This window comes from Carcharodon carcharias, chromosome 6, assembly GCF_017639515.1.
Source record: "Carcharodon carcharias isolate sCarCar2 chromosome 6, sCarCar2.pri, whole genome shotgun sequence".
Lineage (NCBI taxonomy): Eukaryota > Metazoa > Chordata > Chondrichthyes > Lamniformes > Lamnidae > Carcharodon > Carcharodon carcharias.
Window position 1 is genome coordinate 71,925,486 of NC_054472.1, and position 26,070 is coordinate 71,951,555.

General features: G+C 43.2%; 1 protein-coding gene across 2 annotated transcripts in view; it reads left to right on the top strand.

The window, feature by feature from the left end:
- Positions 1-26,070, top strand: part of znf704 (zinc finger protein 704) — a 266,441-nt gene that overhangs the window by 208,356 nt on the left and 32,015 nt on the right. For both annotated transcript variants that reach the window (XR_005943277.1, XM_041189185.1), the window contains exons 6-7: positions 12,166-12,427; positions 20,279-20,380. Coding sequence is in view for 1 of the 2 variants with exons in the window: in XM_041189185.1 (XP_041045119.1) it covers positions 12,166-12,427; positions 20,279-20,380 (364 nt within the window). In the remaining variant the exon portion in view is untranslated. The remainder of the gene's footprint in view (positions 1-12,165; positions 12,428-20,278; positions 20,381-26,070) is intronic.

Sequence of the window (26,070 nt, forward strand, 5' to 3'; positions counted from 1 at the left end):
GTCATTTGGTCTCTTATATATAGGCCTTATTATAATCATAATGAAACATTGCTAGGAATTTTTTGCTTCAAGTTTTGTTGCATATTTTTAATAGTAATAGAGAACTTTGCAGCATTTGAACTGTGTCACACTGTTGTTACTTTAAGTTCACTGTAATTTCACACTTGATGGGTAAAAATATACTGTTAACTGGATGTATAATGGAACTTATGGCATGGAGAGGATCCCTACAGTGGATAATGGAAGCTGGTAGTTAACCAAGAATATCCACATATTGTCTTACACATATGGTGTTCTAAACCCTACACACTGTTAATGAAGACAAGTACAATCATATTGCAAATGAAGCATGACACTTTATTCTCTGAAACAGGAAACAAAAATAGAATTAAGAAGTATTAAGGGATTATACAATGAATTGATGTTTCTGCAAATCTTTGTCTCAAAGATTCTGGCAAAGAAATGGGGAGGCAGATAAATAGAATATTGATAATGTGATTGTGATTCTGTGAAGTTCAGTTTTTGCAAGTCTGTCCATGAGGCTGGTCACTTGTTGCTTGAGATGAAGGTCTGGCACTGCAGATAAGTCTGTAAATTAGGGAGTATAATGACTAATGCACAACATTGAAAGCAAAACTGTAGATGTAGAAATACTGTAGTGCTGAAAAGCTGAAATAAAAGCAGAGAATGCTGGAAATATTCAGCAGGCGAGGCAGCATTTGTGGAGAGAGAAACAGAGTTAACGTTTCAGGTCAATGATCTTTCGTTAGAACTGGAAGAGGTTCATATTTGTTAAGCAGGTAGAGAGTCAGGGAAGCGGGGTGGTGAGGGGATTTGGCTAATCCAGCCTTGCTCACAAGCCCACCGTGGAAGGCTGTGAAATCGCACTATCTCTCTGACATTTATTCAGGAAGCTGAGTCAGTTCCACATCGAGGCAGTCTTTCCCTGTGGTAAGGCACATGTTCTACTGTGTGTGCCACCGTTGAGATTGGTTAGGAATCAGATCATTTTATAGTGCAGCATGAAAGTAAACCAACCTGTTACATTGAGGACACACTTTCATTTTAATCACATTCAAAGGATATGTTTGATCAAGGTTTCTACATGTGAGCAAATAGGAAGCGGCTTGGAATTTGATGCTTGCTTCAGGTCTGGGTCGTTATTCAGAACTAGCTGCATTGAGAAAAAATGTTTTGTCACAGATTCGCTAGATTCACAAGCAGACTCAGTATATTCGGAATTTCACTTTTTGGAGGACCACATAGAGATGGGGGGGTGGGAGTGCTGTGAAATATGTACAGCTCCTCCTTTATCAGTCAAATATAAGCTTTCTAACCCATCTTCCAAATGCAAGGATCCACTTGAAACCTAGCTTCATTCCTTTTACAAATCTAGACGTTGTAATCTAAGACCTGGTTAAATTTTATCAGTGTATTATTCGGATATCTTCAATCCCACTCTACTGAAGGTACTTTGCTTCCTGTATCAGCACAGTCATTTTGTACTTTATTAATAATCTCTATGCATTGTGTAGCAAATTCTCTCACAAATCCATCTGACTTATTCTATTACTTTCCTTTAGTCTAATTAGAATTGCCTTCAGTTGTGTTAATTTGTGTTCAAAGGGAAAACTAAACATTAATTACTGTTTTTTTTAGTAAATTCAAGTTCAAAGAACCTGGAATTGTACCAGTTCAAAATATTGATATATATGTGAGCACTGACATCAAAACAATTCTGGTAATTTATTTAATCACCTGCTTCATAAATTCTTTTCCTCAATAATTTCAAAGTATCATCCACCATGTGTTCAATAGTTCCATGAGCTCCTCAATCTGTCCTGTTCTGAAAATTTTTCACAAAAATGATTCAGTTACCTAAAAAGGGCAGCTCCAAACTGCAGACTAGAACTAATTTCTTTCGTCTATCTGACAGTTATTGTTGATGTTTGTATCAACTTAACTACAACTATCATAACTCAGATTTGGAGGTGATAGTAATTACTCCACTGTAGATAAATGTATTTTTAATGTATTAATGCTTCAAGCTGGGGCGCATAGGCTGGTTTCATTTGGCAAGGAGGCAGCTGCCTCAGCCAGTAGTGACTCTGGTGGAAGGGTGGGGGGATTTCCTCTTTAACAGATGGGGATAACAGGTAGGATTTCTTTTTAAAGTTTTTTTATGAAGCATTTTCAGATGCAGTAACAAGAGCTTTTGTAAAATGCTCTTACCTGTTATTAAGTAAACCTTAGAGATTAAGTAAACCACTACTGAAGTTTATACACCAAATGTCAATATTATGATTAAAAGGATAGAAGTACATTTTTATACCAAATCTCTTGAGATTTAAGACTTTGTCCCACAGTTTGAGGCGGTGCAATTGGCATTTAAGAGTGGAACTAGGAGAGACACTGGCCACAGAGCTGGACTGAAGAGGAGGGGTGTTGGAGGGCGATGGAATAGTCCACTGTGTCAGCCCTAGCAGAGAGATTGAGGAAGCATAGAACCATGACCATATTCACTCAGGATATTGCTTGTGACTTTGACCCAATGTGCTGTCAATGCTGTGAGTGGGCTCGAAGCTAAATTGCAGGATCTTGAACAAGGTGTGGTATGACTATTGTTGAAAAGCAACAACCCACTCCAGGGCTTTGGAAAGAAAGAGAAGGTTGTATATAGGATTGCAGTTGGAGAGAATGGCAAGTTTCTTGAGGAGATGACAGTTAACAGGACTGCTGAAGAATGTGGGAATAGTATCAGGAGGAGGAGAAATGGGGCAAAATTTTTGCCTTGGCGGGCGGGCGCCTGACCCACTCGAGTGTAAAATGATGTGCGTTGGGCACGCGTCCCGACGTCAGCGCACAGTCGCGCGATATTTCAGCTGGCAGGCGCACGCAGGAATCAGTAGCGTGCCAACCGACATTTAAAAAGCCTGTTAAGGCCATTAAAGTCTTAATTAACTTACATTTTTCACTGCCCATCGAACCTTATGGTTGGCGGGCAGGCGAAAAGGCCAAGTAGCCTTTGCACTTTTTAAGAATCCTCATCCATGGGCGGGATGAGGTTTCCAAAAGCAAATAAAAATAAAACAAAAATTTTAAATTTAATTAATAACATGTCCCTGCTCATGACAGAGTCACATGAGGGGACATGTTTTATCACATTTTATGAGCCTTTATTTATTTTTCTGAAAACTCTTGATCTCCGTGAGGCAAATCTGTGCCTCAGGGAGATTTGCTAGTGTGAAACTGCGGCCTGGCCCCGATCGTAGGCTTCATGACCACCTCTGCTGAGCCCGCCTGACAAGGGCTAAATTCTGCCCATGTTTATGATGTCATCTCATTAAATCATATGATTAATGCAAGCAAACTCAAATTTAGGGGCTGTTATAGTTTTGGGTCTTTTCTCTACTTTAGATTTGCCAGCTGTCATATCTTTGACAGCCCCCAAGTCTCCTTATATCTTCATGGTGTTTTCACTAGCCCTGCTATCTCATTGTAAGAAGCAGTAATCTACCCAGGCAACAAGCACAGAAACCATAGGGCTGAATTCCCATTAGGGTTCTCCCACTTCTCCTTATGTCAGAGTTGTGGAAACCCTCAATGAACAGCATTTAAAGGTTTCATTAGCAATTTGATCAAAGTTATGGCAGATAAACAGGCGAATTGCCCCAGAAATTCATAGTCTTTAATATCTGAAGCTCTTTAAACTATCCCATTACTCCACAGGATGAGCAAAGAGATCATATCAGACATTACTTTTAATTTTGAACAATTAAACAAATGTGTTAAATAAGCAATGATCAAGCTGCTAAAAGAATATTGAACCAAATATTAACTCGCACCGCAAGTGTCATGTCAGGGATTGAAATCCTAAAATTCTGGAATAGGAACCAAGACTGCCTCAAGCCATAAAATGCCATGGGTGGCCTTCCCAGCACCTATCTGCCTGTCCTTTCCCTGCCACAATTTTACTAGGGTGGGGAAGGCTTTGGGTCAATTGAAGTCCTTAAGTGGCCGATTAAATGCCACTTGAGGGCCATTTCCTGCCTCCACTGTTGTTTCATAGGCGGCGGGCTGAGGTTGGCAACTGATCAGGAAAAAGGCAGGTAACACTGCTTGGGCTTCAGGCAAGAAAGGGTAGGGGTAAGGGCACCTGCTTTGTGGGCCCTATGTTTCGATCAAAGGCCCCCCAATCTCCAAACATCCTTGCTGTAACCCCCCGCCCCCCGACCTGTGCACACCAGCTCCCGAACCCCTTTGCCCATTTTTGTCGGAGCCTGGTCCTGACAATAACCCCCACCCCACTTACCTTGCACCCAGTTCCAGCGGCAAACATTGCTGGGGACTGCATGCAGTCCCAGCCGTGGCCACTGCTCCCAGCGGCACTGCTGGGATTGAAGAGCTGCTGGCCATTTGATTGGTCGACAGCTCTTTGAGGTGAGACTTCTTCCCCAGATTGAGGCGGAAGTTAGGCTTCAAGGTAATTAATGCCCCACGGACATTAAATTACTTTGGGGCCACGGATCTGGGTGAAAGCAGAAGATACAACTGCTTCTGCATCTGACCCCAGCACCCATTCACTGGATGTAAAATGTAGCTCCTGTTTTTAACAGAGACAGGAAGAAGGATGGGCAACCAATCTGCTCTTGGGGTGTAGATTCGCTATTTAACTATTATAATGAAGCTGCAAGCCTTAATTGGAACAGTCATTCTATTTTTAGTCATGGGCAGCTGAGTTTCCCAGGCCCCAGGAAGCGTGGTAAGTTAAGCAAGATGTAAAGGGCTGAATCTATGTGTTAAGTGCTTTACGGCACTGCTTTTGGACCAGAAATTCCCAGTCTCTGAACTACTCTTGTAGTCACAGTATTTATATGCCTGGTCCAGTTCAGTTTCTGGGCAATGGTAACTCCTCTCACCGTGCCCCCCACCCCCCACAGCCCCACCAGGGTTGATAGTGGGGGATTCAGCAATTGTAATGCCATTGAATATTATGGAGAGATGGTTGGATGGTTGGATTCACTCTTGCTGGAGATAGTCATTGCCTAGCACTTGTGTGGCACGAATGTAACTTGCCACCTGAAAGTTGTTCAGGTCTTGCTACAAATGGGAATGGACTGCTTCAGTATCTGAGGAGTCACGAATGGTGCTGAACATTGTGCAATCATCAGCGAACATCTCCACTTCTGACCTTATGATGGAAGGAAGGTCATTGATGAAGCAGCTGAAGATGGTTAGGCTGAGGACACGGCCCTGAGGAACTCCTGCAGTGATGTCCTGGGACTGAGATGATTGACCTCCAATAACCACCATGATCTTCCTTTGTGCTGGGTATAACCCCAACCAGTGGAGATTTTTCCCTCTGATTCCCAGTTTTGCTAAGGCTCCTTGTTACCACACTTCTTTGATGTCAAGGGCAGTCACTCTCACCTCACCTCTGGAGTTCAGCTCTTTTGTCCATGTTTGAACCAAGGCTGTAATGAGGTCAGGAGCTGAGTGGCCGTAGCAAAACCGAAACTGAGCATCAATGAGCAGGTAATTACTGATTAAGTGCTGCTTGATAGCACTGTCAACAACCCCTTCCATGTTTTTGCCGATGAAGGAAAGTAGACTGTTGGAGTGGTAATTGGCTGGATTTGGATTTCACTTGCTTTTTGTGTACGGGACATACCTGAGCAATTTTCCACATAGCTGGGTAGATACCAGTATTATAGTTGTACTGGAACAGCTTGGCTAAGGGCACGGCTAGTTCTGGAGCACAAGTCTTCAGTACTATTGCCAGAATGTTGTCAGGGCCCTTTGCAGTATCCAGTGCCTTAAGCCGTTTTTACATATCATGTGGGGTGAATCGAGTTGGCTGAAGACTGGCACCTGTGATGCTGGGGACCTCTGGAGGAGACTGAGATGGATCATCCACTCAAAACTTCTGGCTGAAGATTATTGTGAATGCTTCAGTCTTGTCTTTTGCACTGATGTACTGGTCTCCCCCGTCAATGAGGATGGGGATATTTGTGGAGCCTCCTCCTCCAGTTAGTTGTTTAATTGGCCACCACCTGGTGGACAATTAAACTGGTTGGAGTCATACCTAGCACAAAGGAAGTTGTTGGAGGTCAGTCATCTCAGCTTCAGGGCATCACTGCAGGAGTTCCTCAGCATAGTATACTAGGCCCAACCATCTTCAGCTGCTTCATCAATGACCATCCTTCCATCATAAGGTCAGAAGTGTGGATGTTCGCTGATGATTGCACAATGTTCAGCATCATTCATGACTCCTCAGATACTGAAGTAGTCCATGTTCAAATGCAGCAACACCTGGACAATATCCAGGCTTGAGCTGACAAGTGGCAAGTAACATTCCTGCCACACAAGTGCCAGGCAATGACCATCTCCCAACAAGAGAGAATCCAACCATCGCCCTTTGATGTTCAATGGCATTATCATCACTGAATCCCCCACTATCAACATCATGGGAGTTACCATTGACCAGAAACTGAACTGGACTAGCCAGATAAATACTGTGGCTACAAGAGCAGGTCAGAGGCCAGGAATCGTGCGACGAGTAACTCACCTCCTGACCCCTCAAAGCCTGTCTGCCATCTACGAGGCACAAGTCAGGAGTGTGATGGAATACTCTCCATTTGCCTAGATGAGTACAGCTTCCACAATACTCAAGAAGCTTGACACCATCCAGGACAAAGCAGCCCACTTGATTGGCACTACATCCACAAACATTCACTCCCTCCACTAATGATGCACAGTAGCAGCAGTGTTACTATCTACAAAATGCACTGCAGGAATTCACCAACTCTTCTTCGACAGCACCTTCAAACCCTCGGTCACTACCATCTGAAAGGACAAGGGCAGATAGATGGGAACACCATCACCTGGAAGTTCCCCTCCAAGTCACTCACCATCCTAACTTGGAAATATATTACCGCTCCTTCACTGCCGCTGGGTCAAAATCCTGGAACTCCCTACCTAACAGCACTGTGGGTGTACCTGCACCACATGGATTGCAGCGGTTCAAGAAGCTCACTACCACCTTCTCAGAGCAACTAGGGATGGGCAATAAATGCTGGCGCAGCCAGCAAAGCCCACATCCCGTGAATGAATTTTAAAAAACCATTCATGACTGGATGTGGCAGGACTGCAGAGCATAGATCCGATCCATTGGTTGTGGGATCAGTTAACTCTGTCCATTGCATCATGCTTTCGCTGTTTGGCATGCAAGTGCTCCATAGGTGTAGCTTCATTAGATTGACACCTTATTTTTAAGTATGCCAGGCACTGGTCCTGGCATAAAAACAAAAAACTGCAGATGCTGGAAATCCAAAACTAAAACAGAATTACCTGGAAAAACTCAGCAAGTCTGGTAGCATCGGCGGAGAAGAAAAGAGTTGACGTTTCGAGTCCTCATGATCCTTCAGCAGAACTGAGTAATATTAGGAGAGGGGTGAAATATAAGCTGGTTTAAGGGGGGACGGGGTTGTAGGGACAAGCAAGCAGTGACAGGAGCAGATAATCAAAAGATGTCACAGACGAAAGAACAAAGAGATGTTGAAGGTGGTGATGTTATCTAAATGGATGTGTTAATTAGGAATGGATGGCAGGATACCCAAGGTACAGCTCTAGTGGGGGTGGGGTGGAAAGACTAACAGGGCATAAAAGGTATAGATTTAAAAATAATGGAAATAGGTGGGAAAAGAAAAATCTATATAAATTATTGGAAAAAACAAAAGGAAGGAGGAAGAGATGGAAAGGGGGTGGGGATGGAGGAAGGAGTTCAAGATCTAAAGTTGTTGAATTCAATATTCAGTCCGGAAGGCTGTAAAGTGCCTAGTCGGAAGATGAGGTGCTGTTCTTCCAGTTTGCGTTGGGCTTCATTGGAACAATGCAGCAAGCCAAGGACAGACATATGAGCAAGAGAGCAAGGTGGAGTGTTAAAATGGCAAGCGACAGGGAGGTTTGGGTCTTTCTTGCGGACAGACCGCAGGTATTCTGCAAAGCGGTCGCCCAGTTTACATTTGGTCTCTCCAATGTAGAGGAGACCGCATTGAGAGCAACGAATGCTATAGACTAAGTTGGGGGAAATGCAAGTGAAATGCTGCTTCACTTGAAAGGAGTGTTTGGGCCCTTAGACGGTGAGGAGGGGGGAAGTGAAGGGGCAGGTGTGGCATCTTTTGCGTGGGCATGGGGAGGTGCCATAGGTGGGGGTTGAGGAGTAGGGGGTGATGGAGGAGTGGACCAGGGTGTCCCGGAGGGAACGATCCCTACGAAATGCCACCGGGGGGGTGAAGGGATGATGTGTTTGGCGGTGGCATCATGTTGGAGTTGGCAGAAATGGCGGAGGATGATCCTTTGAATGCGGAGGCTAGTGGGGTGATAAGTGAGGACAAGGGGGACCCTATCATGTTTCTGGGAGGGAGGAGAAGGCGTGAGGGCAAATGTGCGGGAGATGGGCCGGACATGGTTGAGGACCCTGTCAACGACCGTGGGTGGAAAACCTCAGTTAGGGAAGAAGGAGGACATGTCAGAGGAGCTGTTTTTGAAGGTAGCATCATCAGAATAGATGCAACGGAGGCGAAGGAACTGAGAGAATGGGATGGAGTCCTTACAGGAAGCGGGGTGTGATGAGCTGTAGTCGAGGTAGCTGTGGGAGTCGGTAGGCTTGTAATGGATATTGATGGACAGTCTATCACCAGAAATTGAGACAGAGAGGTCAAGGAAGGGAAGGGTCCTGGCATGCCCTCCAGCACTCTTCATTGAATCAGGGTTGATCCCTTGGTTGATGGAATGGGGGATATGCCGGGCTATGAAGTTACAGATTGCAGTTGTATACAGTTTTGCTGCTGCTGATGGCCCACAGCACCTCATGGATGGCCAGTTTTGAGCTGCTAGATCTGTTCGAAATCTATCCCATTCAGCACGGTGGTAGTGCCACACAACACGATGGAGGGTATTCTCAATGTAAAGACGGGACTTTGTCTCCACAAGGTGGTCACTCCTACTGATACTGTCATGGACATATGCATCTGCAACTGGTAGATTGTTGAGGACGAGGCCAAGTAGGTTTTTCCCTTGTGTTGGTTCCCTCATCACCTGGCGCAGACCCAATCTAGGTGCTATGACCCCACCCAGAGTACATTCTGTGCTGCTCTCAGTACTTCCTCCAAGTGGTGTTCAACATGGAAGAGTACTGACTTATCAGCTAAGATGGGGGGGTGGGGTGGTTGGTGGAGGAGAGTGGTAGATGGCAATCAGCAGGAGGTTTCCTTGCCCACGTTTGACTTGATGCCATGAGACTTCATGGGGTCCAGAGTCAATATTGAGAACTCCCATGGCATCTCCATCCCAACTGTATACCACTGGGCTTCCGCCTCTGGAGGATCTGTCCTGTCGGTGTGGTGTGGCGATGGTGGTGTCTGGGACATGATCTGTAAGGTATGATTCCATGAGTATGACTATATCAGGCTGTTGCTTGACTAGTCTGTGTGACAGCTCTCCCAATTCTGGCACTAGCCTCCAGATATTAATAAGGAAGACTTTTCAGGGTCAACAGGGCTGGGTTTGCTGTTGTTGTTTCCAGTGCCGAGATCGATGCTGGGTGAGCCATCTGGTTTCGATTCCTTTTTCTAGGCTCCATAGTGGTTTGGTACAACTGAGTGGCTTGTGAGGCTATTTAAGACTCTGGAGTCACATGTAAGCCAGACCAGGCAAAGACAACAGGTTGTCTTCCATTGAGGACATTAGTGAACCAGATGGATTTTTATGACAATCAACACTATTAGCAAGACTAGCTTTTTAATTCCAGATTGATTAACTGAATTTAAATTCCACCAGCTGCTGCAGTGGGATTCAAACCCGTGTCACCAGAGCAATAGCCTGGGCATCTGCATTACTAGTCCAGTGACATTACCTCTACGCCATCGCCTCCCCCTCACAAACAGTAACAGATATGGATTATCATTAAACTGCAGCAAAACAGTATTATGGTAATGTCAAAGAAAAGGATTATACCTTGATGCAAAATAACAGTGGAATCGAAAGAAAACAAGCAGAATCAATCATTTTCTTGTCTATGTAGTCAAATAACATCTGATGGAAAAAGTGATCAAGACATCAGGAAACACATAACACTTGCAAAACAAGCCTTCACAAAAATGTCAGACCTCTTTAGAAAGACAAACATCTCTCTGGAAAGCAGAATGAGATTACCAAAATGTCACCTCTGGCCAATGTTATCGTATGGATCCAAAAGTTGGAATATAAACAAAATATTGGAAGATAAATTATAGGCAACAGAGATGTGGTTTCTGAGACATATCTTGAGGATTAATTGGTCAACACACACAACTAATGAAGTTTTGAGAAAAGCAGGCACACAAGAAGAACTTTTACAAATGATCACCAAGAGACAACTACAATTCCTTGGGCATGTACTTGGGAGAGAAAAACCAGAATATCTGATGTTGACTGGTAAAAGAAGAGGAAGACAAAGGAGGAAATACACTGACAATTTAAGAAGAATTCAAGTACAAAATTTGAGAACAACTCCAAGAAGTTGGCTGTTATCAAAGACCATGAAAGTTGGAGAGCCATGATCGTCAGCATTGCAAAACGTGGCACCTGAAGAAACAGAAGACACAACCTTTTGCATATAAAGGTGAACAAGATTTGAGTTTATACCGGAAATTAATTTTCCATGCCACAGGGTGTTCAGGGATGCTTTGGCCCAGTGACATCTCTTATAAGAGAATGCATCAGATGTCATTAGCATGCAAGGGCTAACAGATAAAAGATTAAAGCTTGTAGTGTTGGGGGAAATATATTAGCATGGATAAAGGATTGGCTAACTAACAGGAAACAGAAAGTCAGGATAAACAGATTATTTCGGGTTGGCACAGTGGCGTGCAAAGGGATTAGTGCTTTGGCCTCAACTATTTACCATCTATGTTAATGACTTAGAAGAAGGTAATCAAGTATATTGTAGCCAAATTTGCTGATGATACAAAAATAGATAGGAAAGCAAGTTGTGAGGAGTATACAAAAGGCGCTTAAAGGGATATTGATAGATTAAGTGAGTGGGCAAAAAATTTGGCAGATGGATTATATTATGGGAAAATTTGAGGTTATTCAATTTGGTAGGAAGAATACAAAAACAAAATATTGGCCTGAATTTTCCCGTTGGCGATTTGGGGGCAGGGCTCACCCGCTGACAGGAAAATGACACGGAATCCCCGACTTCATCCCGGTCCATTTAAATATTGAGGAAGGTGGGTGAAGTCAGCTGTCTGCCCGCCGACCTGTCAATGGCCAATTATTTAAATGGAGAGAGAGCGTTCAAAATACTGAAGTACAGAGGGATCTGGGTGAACTCAATACGTAAACACATAAGTTAGTTTATCTTTCAGCATGGTACAGAGTTTGAAAAAGATCTGAATAGTAGAGAGAAATATATTGTAATCCATCAGTTTCTTTTTAATCAATTAATATACAGTTACACTTCAAAAATGACTGTCAAATTAATAGGCCAAGTAAATTGGAATCACTGTGATTTTCATTTGTTGTCTTTTTAACTCAGGCTTAATTTTTCTTTACAAAAAAAAATTTCACAAGAACTCCCCAGTTGACCTAATTAAAGCCAACAGAATGACATTCATCCTTCTTTCAACTCTCCTTTATTGTTGAATGAATAATTTTCCAAACTGCTTCCATTAATTTTCACAGTGAGCACATGGGGAGATGTGAAGTTGGAGTATTTGCTAGTTTTGTTCACATCTACATTCCTTTTCTTCCACTCAATTATAGCTGGCCCTTTCTGTTAAACCATCTTCTTTCTTATCTGGGATGGATTTGGAATCTAGCCAAGGTGGAAAGGGGAAATTTCTTTTTTTCTTCTTTGCATGCCTAAGTGGCAGTAAATGAAGTGAAATTGTTGCCTGAATTCCTTCCCAATCCTTAAATTGGTGCTGGTCTATACTGTCAGTATCATGAATGTGAATATCATTAATATATGGATAGGCTAATACAATGCTAAGGCATTGCAGTGCAAATTTTATGTAACAACATTAATAGGGGAGTGTGCACAGTGATCTGTATTATTTATATTAAACTTGTCTCTCAGTATCACTGGATACCAAATGTCCATTTACTTTATCCCTACAGACGCAATGTAGATTCAGATTGCAGTGATGGTGAAGAAGACTTCTACTACCAAGAGATTAAACTGAACACTGATTCTGTAGCCGAGGGTTTGGGTAGCCTTTCTCCAGTGTCACCATCTGTGGCCTCACCACCTACACTTTCCAGCTCGGATGCAGGACGATCTGACACCAACGTCACAAGAACTGAGACCAAACCTACCACTCCACTGAGTCGGTCGGCACCAACGTGCCTCTACCTCATCCACACTGACCATGCTTATCAGGTAACATTATGCACCTTAATTCAAATGGCTGGGATTTCAGTGATTAATCTTGTGGAAAATCTATTATCATTAAAAGGATAGAGGTAAGTTTTATGACTTAACACTGCCAATGAAAAATTGAGCACAGTAGGTGTACATCTAGGAATTTGAGCATGTAAGCCAGTGGTTCACACAATTTCCCAGTGATAATTCAACTAATCTTTCCTCAAATGAGGTGGATATTTTAATGAGATAGAATCTGTCCCTTTGTTCCATGTGTGGCATCCTTTCAAGTTTGATTATTACCTTTATCATAAGAGCATTAGGAATTAAGAGAGCGTGATTTGACCCAGAATATTCCTGCAGTTCATTCTCTTTCATATTGTGGTATGTATAATGTGTTATAAAGCCATGCTTTCTATTGGAAATTACCTTATGGATTTTCTGGCTGAAAACCACTGATCGAGTTTTAAAAGGCTGAAGTGACATTCTAGTGACTTGACACAGCAGTTTCTAACATGGTTGCACATTTGCATTACTGTACCCTACACATTCCAAATCCATTAAAAAGAAACCAACCTGTCTAGAAACCCCAGCATTGACAATTACCTTGGAGGAGTGTGACTGGGATAATCTCCTAACCTATCCACAGAACATCTGTACAATCATCTAGTGCATTCACCTGGGTGAGGACTACACATGCAATCACTTCAGGCAATGAACTCTGGCTGAGAAAGGAACTCACCCAGCCATAATCTAATCATGTAAACTATCCACAAGTATGTTTGAGTAACTGGTCAGTTGAGGAGAGAGGATCATGTGACAAGCCAATTAACTCTCTTTTGTCTTTAAGAAACTGTTTTCTCCAGATCACAATAGGCAGAAGCAGAAGAGGCACTGAATAGGTGGGACGTACTCTCTCTCTCTCTCTCTCTCTCTCTCCATCAAGTTGGCAAATTTAAGCCCTGTCTGCTGTCTAACCATCCCTCTGCTGCAGGCAATGTTTTGAGATTAAACCCAGCAACTGCTGACTCCATAAGAGTGGAGGTAAATCATCCTCAGCATATTTAAATCGTTTCAATGCCGAATCTAGAAGCACCCTCGGGCTCAGCCTGAAACCAACCAAGTTATCAATCAACAAGACCCATATACCTTGAACTTTTATTGGATTCTAAAAGGACTGCTTAATCTATTCTCCCATTCTGTGTGTGTGTGATCTTTGAGTGCATATGTGTGTGAAATTCAGAGCATTTTTGTTATTTTTACTTAGACTGGATTAAGTACAATAAATTCTATTTAATAATGTACAAGGGAACCTATCTGTGTCTTTTATAGTCTTCCTCCTCCTTCAGGTACCATGCCCTAAGAGGGTGGTGGCTTGCATGTACTTCCACTGGATTGGTATATGATTACGCATGATTAGGCAAAGTACTGTAGTGGTTTCATTTACGGTCACAGCACATAAACAGTTAATCACTCAGAATTGGCAAGCATATCCTTTATAAAAAAAACTGTTGCATTCAGACAAGGAATGAGAAAAGAGGGGTGCCATTCTACCCCTCCTCACTTGATCGTAACAAAAATTCGGGGGCTGTGTCCGTGATCAGATCCATGGACAAACTAGAAATTGGAAGCGGAAAATCAAATTGACCCCTAGAATTATTTTTTAAAAACTTCCATACAGTTTTTCTTGTGGTTCACAGTGCCAGAATACTTAACACGTCCACATTTGCGGTTAGGAGCTTCCTAGAACAGAGTGAAGTAACTTTGAACAGTTTAAAGGCTCTATTCATTTAAGAGTTAAGGAACGTAACTAGGCATTTAGAAATAATTGTCCATTCAAAAGCTAGGAAAACCGAAATCCTAAAACCTGTGGTTAACCATTTTGCTGTTGAACCTGAAGAACAGGAAGTAGCTCTAGAATATGAAATGGACAGGCTAGTGCAGCTGGAGCAGCGGTGCCCAGAGCTAGAAAACCAAGCAAATAAAGAGGAAAGAGAAAGGCGGGGAAGAAGGTACAAAGAGGAAAGAGATGGGCAAGAAAAAGAAAGGGAAAGAAAATTCCAAGAAAAAGAAAGAGACAGGAAAGGAAGGAGGAAAGAGAATTCCAAGAAAGGGAGAGAGAAAGAGCTTTTCAGAAGGAAAAGGAGGTAAGGGAATTAAGACAGCTCAAACTGAGTAGGGAAAGATCCTCTGTACCCAGTGAATTTGATGAGGGGATTGTGAAAGCATTTTTCAATCTCATTTGTAAAGCTTGCAAAGAAATTAAAGTGGCCAGCAGAGGCTGGAGTCTTCTACTGCAAAGCAAATTAATAGGAAAAACCCATGATTCCTTATTGTCCAACAAGAGTTCGTCAAACCATGAGATGACCAAAATGCCATCCTGAGTGCATATTAGCTGGTACCGGGGAACAGTGGGTAGGGGTACCACAAAAATTCAGAACTTTCCATAAATGACCTGAACAAACTTACATTGAGTTTGAAAGGGTTAAGCAACCTGCTTTGAATCATTGGATACAGATGCTTAAGATAGATCCCACCCATGAGAACCTCAAAGATGTGCTTCTCCTTGAAGAGTTCAAACACTCACTTCCCCTTTCCATAAAGACCCATGTGGAGGAACAAAGAATCCCCAAAGCCAGACAGGCAACCATCATAGCAGACAAGATATGAATTAACACACACACACTAACTGAAAGTAAACTGGAATCTGGTAACTCTTACTGGCTAGGGAGAGATAGGAGGGACATAGACAAAGCCAAAATAGGCTCAGGAGGAAAGGAGAGTAGACAAGAAAAAACAGATCTGTCTCCAACTTTTAAAAGAAGGAACAAAAATGGTAAACTGGCAGGGGCACCCAGTATGTTTGCAGTGGGGAGAGCCTGGACACATAGAGAAAATTGTTGGCATTCCAAAAGACCAACAGGCATGCACTGCAGACAAGACAGTGTCTGTTGCCTTGAAAGTCATAAGCCTATGTTCTAATGTAGCAGAGGACCAGTACACCTACCAGGATTTTTTACAGAAAGGGAAGAAGACTCCTTTTGTATCCCAAGCACCTGGAGAAGAGAGAAACATCCTCAGGGACACTGATTTTCTCCAAACACTACTTGTAGCAAAGGTTGTGGAGATACTGCCCGAAAGCAAAATGAGTACCACAGCATTGATAAAAGAGCTTACTGGCAAATGCGTGAAGGTTCCATTAGCTAACGTTTACCTGCAGAGTAAGTTAGTTACCAGGGTAGTGATGGGTGGGGTCATTCCTAACTTACCAATGCAGGAAGGCAACCTCTCCCTGGACATTGACTTAGCTGGACACACGGTACTGTGTCCAGAGAATCCAGAGAAGTCCATGGAGACTGGGGAAACTGAAGGTAACAAGCAAAATTCTGCTCAGCTAGAGAGAGAGCTAAGGAATTTTCAAAATTCATACACCGGGTGATAGGGCTAGTAGGGATTAAGGAGGCTAAAGGAAAGCCAGTTATTGAAAGGAAGCCAGCATAGAATCCACAGAAGTTAAATAGGGCAAGCTTGAGTCTTAGAGGCCAGGATAGGTCTAGAAAACCCCATCAGAGACAATTATCTTGAAGGAATGTGAATTGGATCATCTGTAAACTCATTAACAGAACATACAGAAAATCATCTGGTGTATTCACCTGGGTGGGGACTACACATTAAATGTAATCACCTCAGGCAATGAACTTTGGCTGAGAAAGGAATTCACCCAGCTATAATCTAATCATATAAATTATGGATCCACTAGCTATGACCATGTTTGGATAACTGGTCAGTTGAAGAGGGAGGATCATATGACAAGTCAACTAACTCTCTTTTATGTTCAAGAAACGGTTTTTCTCCAGGCCGCAAAAGCAGAAGAGACACTGAAGAGGCAGGATCCTTGAGTGGGACATTCTCTCTCTCTCTCTCTCTCTCTCCCACCTTCCCTCTCTCTCTCTCTTTCTTTCTCTCTCTCTCTCTTCCACCTTCTCTCTCTCTCGATCTTGTATGCTGTTCAGCCATCCACCTGCCGCAGACAGCATTTTAAGATTCAACTCAGCAATTGCTGACTCCATAAGAACAGAGATAACTCATCCACCAACATATTTAAATTGTCTCGATGCTGAATCCGGAGGACCCTGGAGCTCAGCCTAAAACCAACCACTTCATTAATCTACAAGGCCAATATACCTTTAACATTTATTGGACTCTAAAAGGACCGTTTAATCCATCCTTCCACTCTGTAGCATAGTTAAGGCTAATTTTCCTCAACCAGGAATCAATTTGCAGTGTTTCATTAAAGCATTTACTGGTGCAGCCAGGGGCTAAAGTGAAAATTAGTCTTTTCACAATCTTTATTGAATTATCCTAGTGCAGGGATAATGTATAACTGTTAAGTAGCTTGTTAGTTATAGGAAAAGCATTGCTACAAATGTGTTTATTAATGGTTGTTAATCTTTCATTCCCACAAGTGAAATCGCACTTTTAGGATTTGCACCTTTTCACAATGTAATCCTGTCAGTTTTAAAAAAACGGTGACATTTCTTCCCCTTTTACAAAAAAAAAAGCCACAGTAGGGTGGATTTAAAAAATTCAAACTCCTGGCATGGAACTTTGCTCACTGGGAGCACACAGACCACAGGTATTTCTCTGCCTCATCGAATTTGTGCTGTCTCTACTGATCCTTCTTGGCCTTGAATTTGCATTGTTCCCTCTTCCTGCAGCCTCCCTTCATCCTATCCTTGCTCTCCTTCCTTTCATGTTGCTCTTCTTTCAGTCCACACTACTCTTCTTTCTCTGGTTGAATCTCTCTCTCAGCTGTAACTCTCCCTCCTTCAGAAAGAATTCTCTCTTCCTTACACTTTCTTTCCCCACTCAAGGTGCCATTTTAATTTTTCCTTTTCTGATCTAGTCAACATTTTAGTTATTATTGCTTCTGTTCCATTCACTTTTAAATTTTAAATGTCTCGAACCACATTTTTTTACCAGTGTAATTCAGTATCTCAGGTAGCTGCCACCAATCATGACAACTTTCAACCCTGTCTTACAGATTGTCTTGAGTACGGCAACCTGAGTAATGAAGGATGTAGAAAAAAGTAAGACAATAGCAAGAATGAGCTAAAGAAAATAAGACAAAAAAGTCAATAAAAAGTAGAATTACTGAACGTACAGAGGTATGTTTGAGTTTTATGTACATAAATGCACAAAGTACTATGAAAAATATAAAAGCAAGATTCAGTAGAGACTGAGGCTTGGGAGCTAAGCATTCTTGGTTACAAGATCCTCAAGAGGATAGAATAAAGAAAAAGATTTGTTCATCAGACATTCATTAGAGTACTAGATAAGGATATATCAAGCTGAATCTGTTCATTTTTAATTAATCTGCAGGTGGAAAATGGGTATCTGCAGATTAGCAGCCCATTACACATCCTGCCCAATTCCCCTTTCCACTGACTTTCATGGCTGATCCATGCTTTCTGTCTGTCTCCAAAGTGAAAATTGCTTCCAGAATATTTTAGTTCGACAAAGAAAGAGGTAATACTGGATCAAGTTCTAGGAAATGAACTGAGGCAAGTAAGTATATTAAGAATAAGGCAACACTTAGGAAACGGTGACTCTAATATCATTAGATTCTTTAGAAAAATGGGAAAAGAGAGGGAGCAGCTGAAGGTAAATGTATTTAATTTGAAACAACCAGCTTCAGTCACATAATGGGGACAAACCCAAATAAATTAGAAATAAAAATGTGCTGATTAGATACTGGACAAAGAAGGGAAGCTTTCAAACAGGAGATGATGGGCGTAATCTTCCCAGTTCAGCAGAGGCAGGTTGGAGATCAAGATCCGAGATAAGGGTGTCAGGGCAGCACCCCAACATGTTCCCACCATTCAGGAATCTTGCTGGAAGCAGGTGAACTTTGGCAGCAGCTAGCTACTTGATAGCAGCGGGTAGTCCTTAGGTCAATAAAGTGACTAATGAAAGGGGCGGGGAGGAATCTGCTAGGATCTTCCCGGTGTCAGAGAGGACCTGCTGTGTGCAGAGCCCAGCAGCTCTGTGAAACTGCCTCCCAATGGCAGGTCAGGAGGCCATCAGAGTTGGAGGTCCCATGCCTCTCAGCAGGAAAGGAATCCTCCACCAGGGTTCCCCCCTCCACTCCGATGGCTCCACCCACTTTGGGCTCTTTATTTTTGCAATTTTATTAATGCTTATGAGAACATCTCCAATTTGAAGCACCCTTGTGCTCTGCTTTCTGCCTGAGTAGTGCCCACCTCTCCCATTGGGGCTGCCAGCCAATCTGTAGGCCCGCTGATTGAGCCTTCAATCTCAGAAAACCAACCCCTATCTTTAAATGGACAGTGGACACGGAGGCAGCCAATGAGGAGGCCTCCTCCCAGAAGATCCTGTCAGAGTGCGCACTGCAGATCTTTGCAGGGTTGGAGCCAAAGCCTGAAAATAAACTATCAGGAGATTTCACCCAATAAGGAAATTAATGGACTTAAAGGATCTACATAAGGAATATGGAAATATTGATGCAAAAAAATTGTAATAGAGTATAGAAAATACAGGATGTACAACACATAAACAGGCCATCTGGCCCTACCAGCACATGCCGGCGTTTATGTTCCACTCAAGCCTCCTCCCACCTTTTCTCATCTAGACCTACTATCGTAACCATCAATTCTCTTCTTCCTCATATGCTTGTCTAACTTCCCCTGATATATGGTCTTGAGTCCTCATAATGTGATTAGGAAGATGCCACCTCAAAACGTGCACTCCAGTAGGTAGTTTGCTGATCTGGTGGCAGACAGTCAGGTGGCTGAAATGTGAAGGTGCCTTAAAGAGACAAGGTGTGAATATCAGGGGTGAACGCAATCATCACTTTGAAACAGCAGTTATCTTGTGTGCAGAACCTAGAGTAGCAATTAGGTTTGAGTTAGAAGTATTTAAGACTCAAACCTCCAAGTAATAGACATAAAAATGTCCCAATAACCTCCATCCAGCTTTCCCTCACTCCAGCTGATGATCCTTTTAATTTTTACTGGGATTGGCGACCTCACAATTTATACTGCGCCTGGTGGATTGGTGGTTGGGAGCAGGAACTGGTGGTAAGGAAAAATGGTGTTGAGGTTATAACTTCTGATCCTGATTTGCAAATATGCAGGAGCCTCCCACCTATTTCTGACTGGAGCTCCTTGGATGAAGTTGCGACTTTCAGGACTGATGGTAAATTGGCATAACTAGCTATTGCGTTATATTCATCTTGCTTTTTTAAGCAGGGCAGTAGAGCAGGAAATTCTGCCTGTAGTGTCAAAATCTGCAGCTAATCTGCATTTTCTAAAGTTGCTTTTGCTTTGAGTGTGATGTGTGCTAATGCTGCTCGTTCTCAAAGTGCAGGTTTCACTTCTGCAGTTAGCTGAACACCAGATGTAAAAGACCTGAGACTTAGTACAACCAGCAGCCCAGGAAACCTGCGAAGGTGGATCTTCCTAGTAGCTCGTTTTAGTGAGCCTGGGCAAGTTTACATTCTGCATGCACAAGACCAGCAGTTTCAGAAGCAGTGACACAAGGAGTATAAAAAAAGCATTTCTAATTTACCCTGCAATACTTGAGCATCAGACTTCTGTCTACAGAGCTGATTTTTGAGACAAGTAAACAATAGAACTTCCTTTACAGGCAAAACCTAATATCTGATCATTTATTTCACAAGGATTTAACACAGATAGTTTCCAGATATAAGCCACTGATCTTAAAAGTGGCCCAAATGGAATGTTTTACCCCATGTGAATGGAGCTATGATAAAAAGCACTTGTACTGAAAGATTTCAGCTCCTTCCTGGGAAATGTTGACTCCTTACAATACCACTTTTTCCAACAGGCCACAGCACCTGTCAACATTCCTGGATCAAAGTTTACTCCTACCAGCAATGGATTCAGCATCTCTTGGCAATCTCCACCAGTTACCTTCACAGGCATGCCAGTAAGTATGAGGAGCTTCAAGTGTAGAAGGCACCTGAGGTCTCCAGGCTTGGAGCAGCCGGAGACATCCTTAAAATGCAATTCTGTTTAATACAGTTCTAACATTGTTTCAAAACAAGAGTGCAACTTCAGTGATTTTGTGTTGTTAATAAAATTTGTGTTGGTGCATTATTTCCAGAACACTGAATTTAAACATCTTGTGGAATTTCCCCACAGACTGTCCTAATCTACAACTTTGATCTACAACTTTGGCAGGACACCTGGGGAAACATTAGTGGCTAAAAAGTTGATAATTATGCTGTTTCTCCAGGGATTGTGCCAGAATTGTGGCAGTAGAATGGGATCACCCTGTGACACATAAGGGTCTAAAGCATGGATTTTCTGCTTGTTCAGACAACTGGTGAAACCTTCATTTAAATGTATGCAGCAAGTGCACACGCCTTTTCCTGCAATTCATGCTCAGAATATAATGTGGTCATCATGAACACATACAGTGAACATCCACAGAGACGAGGTTGGGCTCGTAGGCCTTTCAAGGGAGCCCAATATATATCTTTATCTACTTTGATTTTTGCAGCCCAGAGGAAAAGAATATAGTAGGTCCTTTCTTTGTTTTCTTTTCTCTTTCTACACTAATCGCAAAGAGTTGTGGTGCTGAAATTTATCCTTCTACTGTGAATATTCCTATCAAATAACTTTGTCATTTGGAAGAAAAAGAGGAGAAATTAAGAAGAAGCATATTGTCTGCACCCATTCTTGCTTTAGAATTGGAATATCTAGGCAGAAGATTTGTCACAGGTATGGCATTGGCTTTGGCTGTCATTGTATTTCAGACCTGCATTTACATGTTTTAGGCTTATTTGTATAGGCTGGAGGCACATTAGCAGCTGAAGTCAATCCACAATGCACAGATTGATCAAGCAAGTGGATATTTCCTTATTTGGCCAAACAAACAATGTTATTGTATCCCCATCAACAGTACGAGACTATTTTTTTTCCAAATAATATGATTCTCCAAAGACTTTGGCAATATTGATTGGCACCCAGGTGGTTTCATGAGTTCCTACTTGTATTTCCAGTGCATTGATGAACTGCAAGATTTATCATTCCCATCAATGTACAGCTCATCAGTAACCATCAGGATAGGATCTGCTTCTCAGACGGTAGTTATAAAGCATTTATTTTAAGGCAGTCCACAGTGCCTGTATCCACAGTGCCTGTATTACAATAAAGTCCTGCTGTTCACGGGGGTTACATTCCTACGAGTTCTTGCAAAGGACAAAATCGCGTACGGTGAATATACTTTATAATGGTAGTGAATGAGATAGGTTCCAACTTGGATGTTAATCAGGTTTCTTTCTCTCTGACTTTCCTGTACTGAAGACATCAGCTGATCCTTAGGAAGGCCTGAACCCCGAGCTGATTCCTTTCACTCCACCGTTACAGGGAGAGAGATGAGAAAGCTGGGTTTAAAGGACTAGGCTTCTCTCTCTCTCTCCAAGTTATTGACAACACATTATTGTCCACTCTTTCTTGCAGTAATATATTTAAAACGTCGCTGCTTGTTGTTCTGTTGCTGGTTGTTGTGCAAGTGACAGTTGGGAGGATTGAAGGAGAAGCTGTTGCTGCTGCAGAGCTCCTCTCTCTCCTGTGTGGACGAGGTCGAGAAGCTGCCGATACAACAGGGACCCTCATTGGTTGGCAGGCCGGAGCAAAAGCTGAGAGCAATCAAAGAGACAGGCTGTAACAAATGGGAGAAACATACACTGTTTAACAAACCTCTTGCTTATAAGAACATCTCTGTATAAATGTGTGCACGTACACAGCTAACCTGCATTTTTTCTTTCCCCCTGTTGGTGTCTCTCTCACACACGTACAGAAAGAACTGGCTTGTTACAAGAACTCGTTTTTAGTTTGCTTAAATGGGGGATAGGCAAAGATTTGGGACTGCAGTCAGTGATTGTGTGTACAAGGACATTTGCGCAGGTGAAAAAAATTATGCAATAAGAAGTGGAGAACTGTGGGACTTTACTGTCTATGATCCAGAAGGAAGGGTTCCAGGGTTGGCTGCTAGGAGGCCACGGCCACCTTCACGAGCCACAGGGCATGATACCTTTCTACAAACAGAAGCCAATGATGATGCATCTGCCAGGTTAATACGCTTATGTACAATAGGCATCTTTATAGAATCATAGAAATGTATAGCACTGAGGAGGCCATTTGGTCCATTGTCCCTGTGCTGATGGTATTTTGCAGTTGAGCTTAGTCCCACACCCCGCTTTTTGCCTATTGCTCTGTAGGTTCCTCATTTTCAGGAAGGCCGATCTAGATCCTGACAACTGAGTGAAAATTTTTTCCTGGTCTCCCCACTAGGTCTTTTTCCAATGATTTTGAATCTATGATCTCTAGGTATTGACACATCCTCCAGAGGAAATTTTTTTACCTATTTACATTATCAAAATCTCTCATTGCCTTGAAAGTCTCTATATGATGGCAGCTTAACCTTCTCAGTTCCGAGGAAAACAGTCCAATCTCTCCTCATAACTGAAGCTTCCATCTCTGCTAATATCCAGGTAAACCACCGTTATACCCTTTCTATGGTCTTTAGATTTTCCTTAAGTGTGGAGGGACCCTTTCACCAGTGTTATTTGAAGGAATAGTCATTCAATTTTCAGTTGGTAGCTTGTGATTTTCTACTGGCTCATGATGAGTTTTTGGAAGTACTGGGTGTTTGGAGGAATCCAGAAAAGTTGGTAAATTTGGCAGGACGTTGTGAAGGTGTTCATAGCAACTGCGAGGTCTCTGAGCACATGACTTGCTCCCAGTCCTGGGGGCTTTAGTGGCAGTCCCCCTTGCACTGCAGCATCAGAGGAAGATGAAGCAGATGCAGCCAAGTAGACAAGATGCTTGCAGAGAGATGAGGCGGAGGGGGCGAAGGGCTCACAACAGAAGACCATATCCATCTAGGGTCTGCTGGGAACACTTGTTCATCCTGCACCTAAGCATGGAGCAGTGTGTTCAGCAGCTGTGATTCACCAAGGAGTTGGTCACGGAACAGTGCCACCTCTTGCAACCAGACCTGCAGCCTCAGAGCAAGGCAAGGACGGTGCTGCCAGTGGCTGTGAAGGTGGCATTGGTCACAATTTCTTCATGAACTGATCTTTCCAATCTGGAACAGGTGAGCAAACATTTTGCAGTTCACTGTCCACTGCTGCATCCAGGAGGTCACAGAGCTTCTGCACACCAGGAGAGGGGACTTCATTTTCTTCTCTCTAACTCTCTAAACAGAGAAACATGAAGAGGACACACCTGGCTTTACCAAGATGGTGGGCTTCCCCATGGTGCTGGGTCCCATGAACTACACACACATATCTTTGTGGGCACTGCATCTCAATGGTGAGATGCACTGAAATTGCAAAATTTTCCACTCACTGAATGCGCGTTTGGTGTGGGACCACAGCAAGCACGTAATGCCGTTGAATGCCTGCTATCTTGGCAACTGTCATGATTCATTCTTCCTGAGCCATTCCAGTAATCTTTTAGTCACCACATCAAAGCAGAGGCTGGCTGCTTGGCAACAAGATCTATCTGCTCTACACCAGGCTGATGACTCCCCTCTGCATCTGAATTACATGTGACCAGTATTTGTATATTCAGACCTATACTACCATGCGGAAAGATATGGAGCAGACAATCAGAGTGCTGAAGCAACAGTTCCAGTACCTGGACCATTCTGGAGGATGCCGCAGCATATGCCAGAGCAGCTATTCTGATTGGTGGCACTCTTGCACCTCCACAATCTGGTGACACAGCTCTTTCCACCACAAGTTCAGCAAGCATCTCAGGAGGCGGAGGAAGGGAGGAAGCAGTTGGCACATCCATTTTATTGACAGGCTTTCCGTCAGTGCATCATTAGACTCCAATCCCCTGGAATGAAACCCCAGATCCCCATTACTTAATCGTTCCACGCCTTACCATCTCTCTGTGACAAAACATCACAGCGTCTACTTGGCCACAATCCTGAAAGTAATCATTCCATACCAAATTTATCCAATAAAACAGCTCTCCATCTATCCATCTCCTCCACCAGCGACTCCAACATAACATCCAAGACCCTTGGAGTACATTCTCTGGCCTGTTGTGCCACTTCTGCAACTTCCTCCTAATCCTCCACTCTTTTCAAGTAGTTTCAGTCCCTGCTGCAGCCATAATGCTCCTTGACCTTAAGAGGTGCAGGCTAGCTTAAAGTGGTGCTAGGCTTGCATGAAGTTGAGACCCCTTCTGAGGTATGCAGTTACTCAACAACACGCTCAGTGTTGGGTTACATGCTGCAATATCACAAATGAGCAGGCAGCACAAAGTTTGAACGGATGCAGAGTAATCATACATTTTGACCCCCCCAGCCCAATTTTGGGGGCTATCCATTTTATCCCCAGTGTCTCTATTTATAAACCCAAGCAATCCATGTTTTTTTTTGCCCTCTTCATCAAATTAACTTACTACATTTAAGGATTTGTGCCTATGGACACCAAGGTCTCTCTGCTTATCTATATTTTTCAAACTTGTGTCCCCTATGGATCCATGAGAAGGTTTCAAGGAGTCCACTGTCGCTGTTGTCACCTGGTGACTTTGCCCAACACCATCAACCTGGACACCAGATTGACTCAATTCTTACCAAATGCTGATCACCATACCAGTCATGTGACCTGCCTGACCTCTCATCCTCTCATGAGCCAGAAATTCAGTGACAAAATTTAAATTAAAACTAAACTGCCGCTATTTTTATTATGTTTTCACTGTTTAGATTTCATAATAAAATGTTTTATGATTGTGTGATGTTTGATTTATTCTGATTCTCTCCCAATGTCCGTCTCTCCCCCCCTCCCCCGGCCCCCCTCACCCCCCACCTGTTCACCCCCCACACACCCTCCCACCCAGCAACTTTGCTTCTGGATGACATAGGGCTAGAAATTTCAATAGACAGGGGTCTCTTGGTAATGAAATCACAAAGCAACAAATCCAGAACTTGTAAACAAATGAAACATCCAGTAGGGAATTACATAGGCTCCCAGTCAGAGGCAGCAGGAAGCCCCAGTGGACAGAAAGCAAGTGGTGGGAAGAGTCTGCAGAATTGAACCTTCTTGAGAGAAAAACCAGGCAAAATTGCAGGGATGTGGGGAAAGAGTTGAACTAACTGAATTGCTCTTTGAAAGAGTCAGCACAGGCTTAATGGGCTAAATGGGCCTCTGTGCTGGCCTTTTGTATAAATCTGTTTCAGTGGAGAAAATGAAAACTCTGCATTTCGGAGGCACTGAGAGCTCCAGATGTCAGAGAAGGTGAGGGCTCTTGGGCTTGGAGAGGGTGAGGGCTCTGGGCATCGGAGACAGTAAGGGCTCCAAATGTTGGAGAGGGTGAGGGCTCTGAGCAGCATAGATGGTGAGGGCGGCGGAAGTGGTAAGGGCTGCAGGCACTGGAGACAGTGAGAGTTCCAGGTGCGGGAGACGGTGAGGGTTCCAGGTGCGGGAGACGGTGAGGGTTCCAGGTGCGGGAGACGGTGAGAGTTCCAGGTGCGGGAGACGGTGAGAGTTCCAGGTGCGGAAGACGGTGAGAGTTCCAGGTGCGGGAGGGTGAGAGTTCCAGGTGCGGGAGACGGTGAGAGTTCCAGGTGCGGGAGACGGTGAAAGTTCCAGG